This window comes from Meleagris gallopavo, chromosome 2 (genome assembly GCF_000146605.3).
Source record: "Meleagris gallopavo isolate NT-WF06-2002-E0010 breed Aviagen turkey brand Nicholas breeding stock chromosome 2, Turkey_5.1, whole genome shotgun sequence".
In the NCBI taxonomy this organism is placed as follows: Eukaryota; Metazoa; Chordata; class Aves; order Galliformes; family Phasianidae; genus Meleagris; species Meleagris gallopavo.
Window position 1 is genome coordinate 74,373,463 of NC_015012.2, and position 15,201 is coordinate 74,388,663.

The 15,201-nt window shown below is 39.5% G+C and overlaps 1 protein-coding gene across 1 annotated transcript in view; it reads left to right on the forward strand.

The window, feature by feature from the left end:
- Positions 1-6: 6 nt before the first annotated feature.
- MDN1 (midasin AAA ATPase 1) overlaps positions 7-15,201 on the forward strand; it is a 93,751-nt gene continuing 78,556 nt past the window's right edge. The window contains 9 exon segments of the mRNA XM_010707625.3: positions 7-164; positions 4,743-4,969; positions 5,551-5,775; positions 7,575-7,682; positions 7,766-7,961; positions 9,828-10,040; positions 10,575-10,706; positions 12,172-12,275; positions 13,898-14,012. Of these exon segments, the coding sequence (XP_010705927.2) occupies positions 66-164; positions 4,743-4,969; positions 5,551-5,775; positions 7,575-7,682; positions 7,766-7,961; positions 9,828-10,040; positions 10,575-10,706; positions 12,172-12,275; positions 13,898-14,012 (1,419 nt within the window). The 5' untranslated portion in view covers positions 7-65.

Here is a 15,201-nt window from a genome sequence, read left to right on the forward strand (position 1 = left end):
CCACGTGTCGCGCGGCGGTGGCCGGAGGACGGGCGTTCCGCCTCCGCGGCCCCGCCGGCCCTAGCATGGCCGACCTGTGCTTTCACCTCGCTGAGCCGCTGCAGCTGGTGGCGCGCAGGAACGAGAAGAGCGGCGCGGAGCTGAACAGATTCCTGGGCAAGCAGGTGAGTGGGCGGGGGCTGGAGGGCAGGGACTTCTTTCCTAGCCTCATCTCCCCACCGCGCCGCCGTGTCCTTGCTTGGGCTCTTGGCTGAAGCAGCCCTCTGCTACTTTATTCTTCTTCTTTATCCCTCTTCTTTTTCCCGCTCCCGCGTCGCCTCTGCTCCCCGTCAGGGCGTGTTCTGTCCGGCAAAGCTTCGGGATTTTCCAATCCCTCAGGATGGCTCAGTGGGAGAGTGGTAGTGGGGAACGGCAGTCGCGAGCCGCGTAGTGACGACGTCCCGTCCCGCAGCTGGGTGTTCTGCTGCCTGTGTTCACCTTAAACCAGCGTGCGGAGTGGGAACGGGACTGGATTTCCTGCGGGGTGTTTCCCTTATTGCCGCGGTGATGTTGAAGGCATGCACTTTGTTTAGTGGCTTTCACGCTTTAGCTCCAAGAGCCGTGAATGGCATGCCTGCTTTTAGCAGCACAGCTTGCCAGTGTCTTTGGTGCACCTCTGGAGGTGTAACGACAGGATAGCAGCACATCGGGTGCCGTGTTATTGATGCTATTCACGCCAGAGTTTCTGGAGACCCTAAGTAATATGCACGTATTGATTCAAAATCTGTTTTCTTTTGAGTGTCTGGAAAATCACACAGTCATTAAGGCTGGAAAAGAGCACCAAGATCACCTACTCCAACCATCAATCCATCAGCACACTCACTGACCGTGTTCCTCAGTGCCATACCTGTACGGTTCTTGAACACCCCCAAGGGCATTGACTCCACTACCTCCCTTGGCAGCCTGTGCCAATGTAGCACCACTCTTTCTGAGAAGAAATTTTTGCTAATAACCAGCCTGAACCACCCCTGGCATAACTTAAGGCCTCTCATCCTATCGCTGTTACGTGGGGGGAGAGGCTGATCTCCACCTCATTCCAGCCTCCTTTAAGGTTGTTGTTAGAGTGCTGTAAGAATGTCTGCCCGGTGCCTCCTCCAGACTGAAGAATCCCAGTTTCCTCAGCCTCTTATCATAAGACTTGTATTCCACTATTCCGGTTGTTTAAGAGTGAAAAGTAACCATATTTTTGCAAAACATTGACTTTTTCACTCCAAATTCTTGTCTGCTAGGTGAGAGTCTTTTATATGGATAACCAAAACTCTCTGATGGTGGAGAGGCAGCAGATAGATAGATGGCGTGGTGAACAGGGAGTAAGTTCTGGGACTGCTGGAGAACTTGAGCCCCTTCCTTTTCATAGGTGCACTGAGGGAGATGTGTGCTTTGAGTGTGAAATTTTCACCAGCTGGATCCTATGCAAAGAGTCTGGAAGAGCACCTTAATCAGCAGCGGCCCATCTTGTTGAAAACTGAATTTCATTTTCAAGCTTTGAAGCTACAGATTAAGGAGTACGTTATACTTAGTTTGCCCCTAGACAGCCATGGGCTCCAGTTATTTTACCTGATTTTCCTGTCAGTATGTAACATAGGAAACATTTATTCTGGAAATCTAGAGCCCTTTGCTATGTCTTCCTGGCCTTTCATTTATTCAGTATTCCACAAAGTGTTACTAATGAAACTTGCCCACAGCCTAAAAAACAATTTTTGAGATGCGTGATAAGGTGCTATGTATGCTGATGGAAGATCTTGTTTTAGTAGGATACAGAAATAGAGCCTTTTATGTAGAATATTAATATACTATTAACTCTGTAAGGGTACAGCAAATTTCTGTGTTGTTAATGAGGAAAATGGGACGAAAAGATCTCTAAAATGGTGTTTTTTGTTTTTTTGTTTTTAAATGACTTTCTATTTTAGAGTAAACTTATACCTAATATGCCACTGTACGTTTCTGTACCATCTAGAAAAAAATCAGCTTTAAAAAGTGTCAGAGTTTGCTTCTATGTATTTTAGGAGGTCTATTTGAATCCAGAACATCTTCATGTGTAGTATTCACGTGCAAATGGGCATACTTTTGGCTCTCTGTGGTGGTGTAATATCAATGGAGATGTTCATTATATGTGAAGAGTGAAGGAGTCCTAGGAAGGGAACAGTGCAAAAATATCCTCATTCCTTTATGTTCTTTACATGCCTCAGAGTTTTAAGCATTGCACAAATAATAGAAGATAAAATTTGGAAAAAAAAAACAACCTTATGGTTGTTTTCTTTGTTTATTTTATGGAACCATCTGTGCCTTACATTCTATTTTACTATTTTAGCTGTGCATCATTTTGTCATTCTTTTCCAATTTAAGAGTGAAAACTGTATTAACAAGAGGTCCAACATTGTATTTATAGTCCTCCAATTTTAGGACTTTATGGCAAGATATGCCTTTGTTCCTTTATTTTTTAGACAGATGTAGAAAAATGAGGTGACCTGTGCTGATTTTTACCCAGTACTCAGTTATCATACTCAGAAAAATGTCCTGATAATTAAGGCAGACTACTGTTTCCTAAAATATAGCTTCAGCTTTTTGTTTGAAAGTTTAATTATGCTTACAAGATGTAGCATTATAAGTAAGGGAAGGTATTTTGCACTTTCTGCCCTGGTGTGGATTCTCATGCTCTGTTTCTAGTTTCAGAGAGCTGTTATTTTTGTGAGACGGTATGTTACGATCTGTTAAAGACTACATTGGTAGAAAAAGTCAGAATGTTCTCACTGGTCTCAGTGGCCTGTGCTGCTGTGTTGAGCGTGGAGTGCTGGAGGAGGTGTAGGATAATTCTGCCTTATTTTGCAGGAAACTGAAGTTACCTTGTTTTCCTTGTGATACTGCACAACCCTCCTTTCATCTTGAAGCATATGACTTAGAAGAATGCAAGTTCTCTCCTTATCTTACTGAATTAGGGAGGAATACCTGAGAGCTGTGACCAGAGGGGAGGCTATCCTGTGGACTCAGGCTGTTCCCTGCTGTGATCCCTTCCTACTCTGGAGTTTTGGACTCAGCCAGTTCTTAATAAAGACTTCTGTACTCAGTGGGCAATCACGCAGTGCAGGTTGGCTTACTGCTGGGGGAGTAGTCAGGGGTCATCTTTAGTTCCAGGACTTGATTGTGTTTCTCCTTAGTGTTTGTTCTGTTAACAGTGCATGTGTTTATTGGATATTTGGTGGGAATGTTGTTTACAGTGCTTTTCGGGCAGAGTTACCATCCTAGACTCAAACACTAATACTGAACACTTGCAGATCAGCTGTCCTTTGCTACTGACTGAGAAAATCATGTATTTCACAAAGCTACCTTTTATTATAAATCCCTCCAAATATTATGCTTTTCCGTGAGGTTTTTTTATTTATACTGAAAGGCTCCAGAATCAAATATACAATTTCTTTGTAGAATGAGAATGTTGCCACTGTGTGTTTTTTCTTTCTTTCCTTTATTCTGTATATCACTTTTGTATATCCTAGGGGTACTATAGATGATGATTAAAAAAAATCACTTGCTCTCACAAAATTTCTAATTGATTTAGCGCACAGTAGTCAAGTAATTAGAGAATATTACCAAATTAGATTGATCCATTACAGTTATTTGCTGCTTTATTGTTAATTGTTCCTTCTGTTTGATACTAAAAGCTCTGGTTAATGAATTAAGCACCCTATTGTGCCTTTTTTGGGTAGCCAAAGATGTGTTTGATTAGGAAGCAGAAGGTACTTGTTATTTACTTGTTATTAATCACTTGAGATTAATTTGATAGTTTTAATGTTTGTAATGTGTATTTCAGTTTCCCTGATTTCTTACATGCTGAATGAGTGAAGTCTTGCAGCTTGAACAAGTACCTACATATGCTAAGTGGATGTCAACTGTGGTAAAACCTTAGGAGATCACCTTTGGAAAGCAGCGTTCAGGAGCTCTTGTAGCAAATGATCCTGTCTGCATGCACAGCAGCAGGTTTTACGCAACTAACAAAAGTCCAGAGCAGGCAGGAATTGACAGCACATGTTGCTAAAATGAGGCTATCTGAATTGCAGAGTGGAAGGAGGGTGGAGGGTGGAAAGTCAGTGTTGAGAGCAAAACCACCTTAGTGCAAATTCATGATCTTCATTTTTTCCTAAGTCAAAGCTGTATTATGTGCTAAACATCACCGAAGTGGAACGGCGTTTGGGTAATAGCATTATGTCAAAGGCCAGAGAAACTTAAGCTTAAATACACAAGAAACTGTGGTTCTTCGGTAACAAAGTTTGGAAGATTGTGTATGTTTTGGTGTTTTATTTTTCCCTACAGTAGATCAGAATCTATTCTGTGTATATTCTAAAGCCTAATGTTCTGCTTTGCATAAAGGAACATTTTTATACAAGAGTAAGAAAGAATCTCAACTTCAACTTGCAGATGTATGCTTTCTGTCATTATTCATCATAATGGCTTTTAATAGGAAAGTAATAACTAAACTTTTTTGAAAACTTGAATTTGTAATTTTTTATAATTCCTATTTAGTGGTGTCATTTTTCATGACACTCATCTTATTTCCAGTTTTTTAAGTATGGAGAGTTGTATCAAATAAGTTCTTCCACTGGTTGTTTTCTTCCTGTAGAGTTCACTATGAAACCTATATGAATAGTTCTGAAACTAAAAGTCTATATAATTTCCCTTTTTACCAGTTCCTTCTTTCTTTTTTTCCCTAGACTTGGACTCAACAGGATCGACAGTGCATCCTTGATACTCTAGCACTGTTATTACTGGATAAAGAATGCACTCTATTAATTGGCCGTCAGCTTCGTCCAGTCTTGCTGGACTTGTTGGAACGAAATGCAGTTGCCATTAAAGCCGGTGGCCAAATCAACCACGATCGGCATGAAAGGCTGTGCGTAGCCATGAGCAAGCTGGTTGCTGACCATCCTGATGTTTTGCCGTAAGTAAGATAGTGCTTCAGAGTGTGTGCTCGCCAGTATTCACTGGTGATGAGAGGTGTTGTTAGAATGCTTTGGCTTGTCTTTTGCAGTAACAAATGTCCTTTCAATTGAAAGAATGACTTACAAAACACAAGTTTTAAGCAGTGCTTCTTTAAATTCAATTATGACGTAATATATCTAACATGACTTTTATCTTAGATCATTTGATCAGAATGAAAGTGAAACAGTTGACTTTATCTGCTGACAACCAAAATGTCTGTATTTAATTTAGATCTGTAGGCTGGTAGAATGGAAAGCCGCCTAAGAGTTAGTACTACTTTTTCAGTAAACAAGAGAAATCAGAGATTTTACCACAGTTGGTGCTGTTTCCCCTTACTAATCAATAATAATCTCTAATACACTAAAGCATCTGTAAGATGGTAGTTGAAGTGGTTATCTTTCCCAAGCATGGACAGAGTTAAATACAAGCCTCATTAACACTGTCATCAGTTACTGTTTCTGGACCTCTGAATTGAAACATTAGTGAGTATTTTCCTTTGCTCTGACTTAGATGTCTCTCTTTCTCTTTTTCTTTACAAAGATTTGCTTTAAGATATTTTAAGAACACATCACCAGTTTTTCAGAGGCTTTTCCTGGAGAGCTCAGATGCAAACACAGTCCGATATGGGCGCAGACGAATGAAGTTACGGGACCTCATGGAAGCATCATATAGATTTTTACAAAAGGAACAATCGGTTTTCCGGGAATTGTGGGACTGGAGTGTGTGTATTCCACTCCTAAGGAGTCATGACACTTTGGTCCGTTGGTAAGTTTAAAAATTTCAAATCTTTTCCGTAGAAAAGACAGCTGTACCTTGAATTCAGAAAGTATGGGAGTAAGAGTTTTGGCAAATATATCTGCCAGGATGACATGGCTGGGCTTATTCAGCCTGGAAAAGAGAAGACTGCAGGAAGACCATGCTGTAGCCTTTCACTATTTAAAGGAAGTTTATAAACATGAGGAAAAACAACTTTTTCATGGTTAAGTAGTAGTAGAATAAGGCAGAATGGTTTTAAAGGAAGATGTAGGTTAGAGGTCAGTAGTAACTTTTTTACTGAGTCAGTGGTGTCATGCTGAAATAGGTTGCCCAGGGAGGTTGTGAATACCCGCTCCTTGGAGGTATTTAAGGCCTCCAAGGAATGGGGCCCTGATCTAATATTTGATCTAGCAGCTGGCAACTCTGCCTGTGGCAGGGGGATTAGAACTTGATCCTTGAGGTCCCTTCCAAAACCCAAGCCATTCTACAATTCTATTATATTCTTGGAAAAATAAGTAGAATTACTAATTAATTTGTTGACAGATTTGTTGCTAACCTCATGAAGTTCAACAAGGCCAATTGCAAAGTCCTGCAGCTGGGTCAGAGCAACTCCAAGCACAGACACAGGTTGAACGGAGAATAGCTTGAGAGCAGCTCTTAGGAGAGGGATTTAGAAATGTTGGTTGATGAAAGATTCAACATGAGCTGGCAAAGTGGAGCCCAGAAGGCCAGCCGTATCCTGGGTTGCATCGGGGAGCATGACCAGCAAGTCAAGGGAGGTGATTCCACCCTCTCTACTGTGCTCTTGTGAAATCCTACCTGGAGTACTGCATACAGTTCTGGGGCTCCCAACTCAAGAATGACATGGAGCTGTTGGAGAGGGTCCAGAGGAGGGCCATAAAGAAGGTGAGAGGGCTGGAGCACCACTCCTACAAAGACAGGTTGAGCGAGTTGGGGCTTTCCAGCCTAGAGAAAACAAGGCTTCAAGGGGATCTTATGGCAGTCTTCCAGTATCTGGGGATCTGGGGAGGGACTTTTTGTAAGGGCATGTAGTGACAGGACAAGGGGAAATAGTTTTGAACTGGAAAAAGGTAAATTTAGATGTGATATTAGGAAGAAATTCCTTACTGTAAGGGTGATGAGACACTGGAACAGGTTGCCCAGCGAGGTTGTGGATGCCCATTTCCTGGAGGCATTCAAGGCCAGGCTTGATGGGGCTTTGAGCAGCCTGGTCTAGTGGGAGATGTCCCTGCCTATAACAGGGGGTTGGAGCTATATGATCTTAAAGATCCCTTCCAACTCAAACCATTCTATGATTCTTTTGTTGTGAGGCAGCTTTATGTTATTATGAAGCCAAGGGTATAGGAGTTGTTGTATTCTTTGGCACTGAGTCTTGAGTTCAGTGTATTATGGTTAATTTAGAAATAACATGAAATTGCAGATTTGAAGGGGTAATGTGATCATTTGAATGGGAAAATGGGCAGAAATAGTTGGGCAGGGAAAATGTAGTTTTCACTGTTTTATATGCTTACCTTCATTTGTTTAGGGAAGTCCCAGCTTCTACTGTATTTCTGTTTTTTCAGCATTCAGAGGAATGTTAGCTAGTCGATATGTTAATAATAGATTATATAATGACTGAATTTCTTTTCTCTGGAGAAATATATCGGAAAAAAATAATGTAAATTTGTAAAGAAAAAGTTATCTTCACGTTTTTCCAAAATTGGTATTTTGATTTGCAAGTAAGAGTTGTCAAGCTAAATGTTTTACAACTATAATTTGACATGTTTTGTTCTAAATATAATTTTTAGGTATACTTCAAACTGTCTAGCTCTGGTTACATGTATGAATGATGAACATAAATTGTCGTTCATGAAGAAGATCTTCAGTCCTGAGGAGCTGACACATTTCAGACTAAAGTAGGAACTTTTTCAATAATCAACAAAGTTGATTTGTTGATGACTTTCACTTGAATTAATATACATGAATGTGGATTTGACAGGTTACTAGAAGAATCTCAGGTGCAGAATGTGGAACAAGCCCTTGTTTTGGCCAACCCAGACTCCTCATTTTGGCAAAAGGAGAAAGAAGTGCAATATAAACAAGGTCATATTGTATCAGGTGACCTGTCTGCAAATGTAGTAGCTGTATGTGGTATTGTGCTGCCTAGACTAAAGCTTGTCTCTGAAGAACAGCAGGTATGTAACCCAGTGTTAAATCTGTACCTTTTTTTTTTTTTAATGATTTCTTCTGCAATGAACTGACTTTATTCCTACTAAAATGTTATTGGGGTACTATGGATGATTTGTGTATCTGTTTTTTTGGTTTGGTTGTTTTTTTTTTGATGAATGCTGTAAGCTAGTTATACATGATATTGGAACTACAGAGAAATTTTGCTGTGGAATGAAACAATGAAAATATAATAAGGCTTCCAGTAGAAGGGGGACTACAGGAAAGCTGGGGAGGGACTTTTTATAAGAGTGGTAGTGACATGAGGGGAAATGATTCTAAACTGGAAGAGGGTAGATTTAGACTAGCTATTAGGAAGAAGTTTGCTGTGAAGGTAGTGAGATACAGGAACAGGTTGACCAGTGAGGTTGTGGATGCCCCCTCCCTTGGGTAACATCCAAGGCCAGGCTGGGTGGGGCTTTGAGCACACTGATATAGAGGGAGGTGTCCCTGCCTAAGCAGGGGCTTGGAACTAGATGAACTTAAAGGTCTTTTTCAATCCAAACCATTCTATGATTCTGTGATTCTGTTGATTCTGTCCTGTTGATCTCATCTTTGTAGCAGTACTTGAGAATATGCTGTAAGAGAAGTAGTGCTTTGTGCTATGCAGGGGTATTATCGATAACCTTACTCTGAAGTTACGTCCTTAAATGAAAACAAGGCTGCTCCTTACTCTTCTAGAGGGCAGAATTAAGGAATTAAGGAAGAACTTACTTGCTTTGAGTGAAGCATGATGCAGAATGTAGCGTAGTGCTTTAGTTTTAACAAAACCATCAAATGCAATAGTATGTTTAAGTAGCGTTTCTTCTGACTTATTTTTTCTTGAGATGCTATTAGTCTTGAACTGTTCAGGTTCTTTTTTGTAGCTGCAGTCAGTATTCTTGACTAGTTTTCTTATTAAGGCATAATTTTTGATTGTATTTGGCCTGAGTATTGTTACTTAGTTTTGTAACACATTTACAAATGAAGGGCGAAGAGGTAAATGAAGATTGCTAATATCCAAAATTCCCCGAGTAGCAGAATGAGAGAGTTTTTTCCTTCCCATTTTTTTTCTTTTACCCCTTTGCTTCTGTGATTTAATTTACTGCCTTTTAACTTTGTGCGTGTGCGTGTGCATGTGTGTGTGTGTGCGTATACATAGAATTGAGTACATGGTTTGCAGCAGGGAGAAACTTCTGGAACAGAGTCTTTGTGCTATATGCTGACATATTAGTGAGTGTAGAATGATTACAATATTTGGGGACATCTGTCATTGATGAATTAACCTTCAAGAAACTGTATCCATTGCAGTTTGAATGAAGCAAAAAGTTATTCCGAATTTAATTACCCAGCCCCCCACAATGTTTTGTGTTTAATGACCTGCTACTTTGGCCTGTGCAGCAAGAAGCAAATACAGCACATCAGTTTTTATGTTCGTGTGTAACCTGAATCTAACTGCTATTTGATTTTATTTTTTTAATTGGGATCCATTCTGGTGACTTAATTTCATTTGTATTACAACTTGTACTTGATTGACATGAATGTGATAATTGAATAGTTACTGTGTCTGCTGACAATTTAGTGTGAACTCCCTTTGGGAACAAATTGTACATATACTAAATTAAGTGTTTTACCTATAATAGGTTTTTGATGAAGTCTATTTTAATATCTGTCATTAAATACAGTCTTCATAGTCCACAAATCTAGGAAGTTTAATTTTAGTTGATGTGTGTTGACAGATTTGTAGGCTAAAATTTTCTGATAATCATACTTGCTTTCATAACTGTTCTGTGTAGTAAAACCTGTATATAAAAAAAAGCTATTTCAGTATAGTAACTCAAATTTTGTTTTAACAGGAAAATACCACCAGCCATTTTGTTTTGGTTGAATCTGCCTGCACAAATCTTCAAAACCTTGCTATTGCTGTAGCATTTCAGAGTCCTGTTTTATTGGAGGGACCAATAGGATGTGGCAAGACTACTTTAATTGAATATTTAGCAGCTGTTACAGGAAGAACAAAGCCTCCTCATATTTTGAAAGTCCAACTTGGGGATCAAACTGATAGCAAGGTAACTGATGACATTGTTTTGTGATAGGATGATCAGACATTATTTTTAAAGTATGGACTGGCTTTTCTAATAAGATAACATATAAATTTTTTGCTAAGACCTCACAACCTTCAGCTTCTTACGGTATTGTTCTGGCTATTGTTGAGAACAATAGGTTTGAAGAAAAATCAGTTCACCTTCATTATTATTTAAATTCTCCACATAATTGTGCATTAACCATTCTGTTTTAAGCATGTGTTTGTCAGGGTTTTTCCTGTGTTTCCTGTGTTATGCTGTTGATTTTCTCCATTAGTTACAGTAGCATGCTATGTACATAGACATCTAATTACCTGGTTCATGTTTGTTACTGCGCTTCAGTTATATTATTGTAGATGTGGAGGAATGAAACTTTTTTTTCTTGAAGTGTAATGATGGACCCATATTACTAAGATTGACAGATAGTGTTATTTGTATCCCAGTTTTGGTCATTTTCACTTTAAATTATGAAGGCATGTAATGAACAGCTCTCTAATTTACCACTTGTTTCTGTCATAGACGCTGCTTGGTATGTATCGTTGTACAGATGTCCCAGGGGAGTTTGTTTGGCAACCTGGAACTTTGACACAAGCTGTTACCAAGGGTCATTGGATACTTCTGGAAGATATTGATTATGCTCCTCTGGATGTGGTATGTAGGTTCTTGTTCACTATAAAGTGTTTGTTTTAAAGCTGTAATAGCAATTTTTGGATTCCAGTCACTGCAAGTTCTGTGGCAATTCAGTGAAAATAAAGCTTCTTCAACAGAGGTTAAAAAAACTGGCCTGGCTTTATTCAAAGATAGTTACACTGCAATTGTTGTCACTGCTTTAGAGCAGTCATAACATTGCCCCTGATTTCACTCTGAAGAATTGCAGTTATGCTGGTGATGAGCTATGCCTCTTTTAAATACTGTTCCAGTGTTTGAAAACAAATGTGACTCCAAAAACCACAGAATATCAAAGTCACTGTATTAGGTTGCTGTTAATAGTAAGATTTTTTTCTAGAATCTTTTTTAAAAATAAATTTTTTCTGTTGGTCCATATTTCTTTCCTCTAGCTTGGATATTAAAAATATACTGTTATATTAAGCACTGTGGATTTTAATTGATTTGATTTGTATTCAAATTCAGAGCTGGTACTTGTTAGAAATGTCATCCTTCTTCTAAATAACAGTTGCAGAAATCCTATCTCTTGCAGAAACGATGTTGTTTTGCTGTATTGGCCTACTGGACATTCTGCAAATAGTTTTTTTTCTTCTACATGTTTTGTAAAGCATCCTTTATGCAATTAACCAACCTGATGTCTTGCTTATTGGGTTCCAAGCTTAGAAAGTATAGAGAATTTATGGAAACACCTAGAAACATCACATATGTGTATTACACACTTTTTAGTTGTCAGAGGCTCCTGCAGTTCTTTGCTACTGTGGACTCAGCACACACTGCACTCATAAACATGCCCTGAGTAGTGTTCTGCATTCATTTCTCTTTTTCTTCTGGTCTCCCCTGCAGGCATCCCATCTTTTTTTTAATATCAAAGTCTCCATGCTTGCCTTCCTCCCTGCTGAAGGAGTGTTGTGGAGCTACCTCCCTTTTCTTTCATTCCACCATTATTACTGTCCTTTTGCATGGAAGGATAGATTCTTTAATTACATACCTTATTCTCCTGGAGAGTAGCAGATATACACTACAACAGTGTTAATGTTTTAGAATGATATCTTTGAGATTAGTATTATCTTCGTTCAGGTAGATAAAGTAAACAAGCCTTCTGACACTTCTGAGAACAAGGTCAGTCATTAGACAACTCCAAACCTTTAGTTTTAGTTTGGATTTGCAGTGAAAACTGTCATTTCCATCCTCATGTTAAACCTGAGGAGATAGATTGTAGGGAGGAAATCGTACCTGAGACTTCAATTACTGAATAAAACTAGTTTAGACTCATTGATTCCTGTTAGTGTTACTTAAAAGTTCAGTCTGCAGGAAAAGGTGTTGTTGTCAATGTAGTGAGGCTCACTGGATAAGCATTCCATGTGTGGATTGAGTGTGACTGGCTAGGATGTTTGTTAATGTTTCCCCATCCAAGAAAAGAATGCTTCATAGAGTTTCTTTTCTTCTCCAGATCTCTGTCCTGATTCCTCTTTTGGAAAAAAAGGAGTTGCTAATTCCTGGTCGTGGTGACTGCTTGAAAGTAGCATCGGGATTCCAGTTTTTTGCAACCAGGAGGTAAGCATGTAAATTTAAATGAGTTAATACGAATTGTCATATTTTTAAGACAAAGACAGCAAGTTTAAAAGTTGGTCTGAGTGTTCTAGCAATTTCCAATTATAAGGGGATAGAAGCTATGGAAGTTGTGAAAGGGACTTTTTCCATTTTAAAGGAATATTACTGGGTAGAACCAGTCTTTGAATAGAAAAACCGCTTCAACAAAGCTAAAGGTATAAAACTTCTGGAGAAAAAAAACCTATTAAATCAATTCCACCCCATAACAAAATACTATTGTGTGAAGAATGTTTATGACTGATACTCACAAGGTATCTTGTCTCCGTATGTTGCATATGATAGATTGAACTTAATGTCAGTAATCTCTGTGCAGGTTTCTTTAAAAAGATTTTACAGTAGAGGAAAAAAACAGTGATAAAAGAACAAGTGATTTGGAAAGCAGAGAAAGGCAAAGTGTGCATGATAGTACAATGACAAATGAAGGGTAAACAGAATCACAGAATGGACTGGGTTGAAAAGGACCACAGTGACCATCTACTTTCAATGCCTTTGCTCTGGGCAGGATCACCAACCACCAGACCAGACTGCCCAGGGCCACATCCAACTTGGCCTTGAATGCCTCCAGGGATGGGGCATCTATAACCTCCTTGGGCAACCTGTTCCAGTGCTTCACCACCCTCTGTGAAAAACCTCCAGCTAATATCTAACTTAAAATCTCCACTGTCTCAATTTAAAACCATTCCTCCTTGTTCTATCACTACTGACCTATGTAAACAGTTGTTCCCGCTCCTGTTTATGGGAGGCCACAATGAGGTCTCCCCAGAGCCTTCTCTTCTCCAAGCTAAACAATCCCAGTTCCCTCAACCTTTCCTCACAGGAGAGGTGCTCCAGCCCTCTGATCATCTTAGCAGCTCTCCTCTGGACAGGCTTTAAGGGCTCCACATCCTTCCTGTACTGGGGGCCCCAGGCCTGGATGCAGTACTCCAGATGGGGCCTCATAAGAGCCAAGTAGAAGGGGACAATCACCTCCCTCTCCCTGCTGGCCACCCCTTTTTTAATGCAGCCCAGAACACAGTTGACCTTCTGGGCTGCAAGCGCATACTGCTGGCTCATGTCTAGCTTCTCGTCCACCAGGACCCCCAAGTCCTTCTCTGCAGGGCTGCTCTCAAGGAGATCTTCCTCCAGTTTGTATAAATACTTTGATTGCTCCTATCCAGTTGCAGCATCCTGCACTTGGCTTTGTTGAACCTGATTACATTCACGTGGACCCACTTCTCCAGCCTGTCCAAGTCCCTCTGGATGGCTTCCCTTCCTTCCAGTGTATCAACTGCACCACTCAGCGTGGTGTCATCCGCAAACTTGCTGAGGGTGCACTCGATGTCATCATCCACGTTATTGATAAAGCTGTTGAAGAGCACCAGTCCCAAGACCAGCCTTGGGGGACTCTGCTTGTGACTGGCCTCCACCCTGACACAGAACCGTTGATCACAACCCTTTGGCTGTCACCAACTATAGGCATACATGTTAGCCTGTTGCAGCAGTGTTTAGTGTGTTCTCCTCACTGAAAATAATGAATTCTTTACTAAAACACAACATGTGCATTTCTTCATGTTATTTTTATTTAGAGTGTTCAGTTGTGGCGGAGGTTGGTACAGACAGCAAAGCAGCCATGCTGCTCTTTTGGACAAGTATTGGACCAAAATACATATGGATAACATGAACAAAATAGAACTCAAGGAGGTATGATATGTTTTGCTCTATTGTGGCATATAAAGATGTTTTATTTAAGGATGGTAGATGATTTTCAGTTATAAATTGGATCCTTACCTTTCTCTGCAAGTTCAGCAATACACATACCCCTATGACTTCAGAATTCTGTCAATTTTGAAGTAAATGATGAGTTTGATAGGAAAATAAGAAGTTAATTGTACATAGATTGTTGGAATTTTGCTTGGAATGGATCTAAGAATCAAATTACTTTGCCTTTTTGTGGCCCACAGAGATTTTAAAAAATGAGGGGAGTAGAGGGGAGGGGCTAAATAGTTGCTAAGTTATCAACTACAAACGTTTCTAATAACATCTTTTGTTATAATTTCTAAGGAATTTTTTTTGCTTAGTTTAGTCCATCCGCAAATTAATTGCCCAGGACTTACATGAAATAGAATTCTCTAAACAGTTTTCTTTGAGCTTAAAACATTTGAATTGTAAAAGAGCCATACTGAAGTGAAAAGAGGGTGAATTATCTCTATTAGAAAATTTGAAAGAAACTTATGAGTGATCTTAAAGTATCAGTGTGTTTTCCTATTTTGTCGTTTACCAGCTAATTATTAATAATGGGACAAGAGCAGCACCTTCTGCTGTCCTGGCCAGTCTTAGAAGTCTGTTTGACAGGGGAATATCAGTACTGGTTCCTGGCTTGTATTTATGAAAAGCTCATTTGTGGAAGCAGTGATTTTGATTGGCAGGCTTTAGCAGAGAGCTGAACTGAAAGGAAATTAGAGAAGAAAACTTAGTCCCTTGTGTATCTTAATCAGAGCAGTGAATAGATAACTTGATGCTCAAAAAAGTTGTCATAAAGTGGAACAGGAGAGAAGACTTTCTGTGACAATTTTTAAAATTGTTTCTTTATGACTTGAGTTTATAGATAGAGTGGAATGTACTTTCATTCCTTCTGTTGGTATTTCTGCAAGATGTTAAATGAGTTGCAGTAGAGTTTAATGAGCATAATTCTCTTGGCATGCAAATTGACATCTTAAAAATCACGACTTAAATTTGCTTAAGAAGAGAGATTATGAAGGACTGGTTTTGTGCAGCTTGCTGCCTTGAGTGTTCGTTCCTGTTGGACTGCATCCTCTTGAAATTTGCCAGGCTGATTCCTTCCAGTGATTAAGATTTGCTTTTTCTTTCTTTTTTTCTTTTTTTTGCCTTT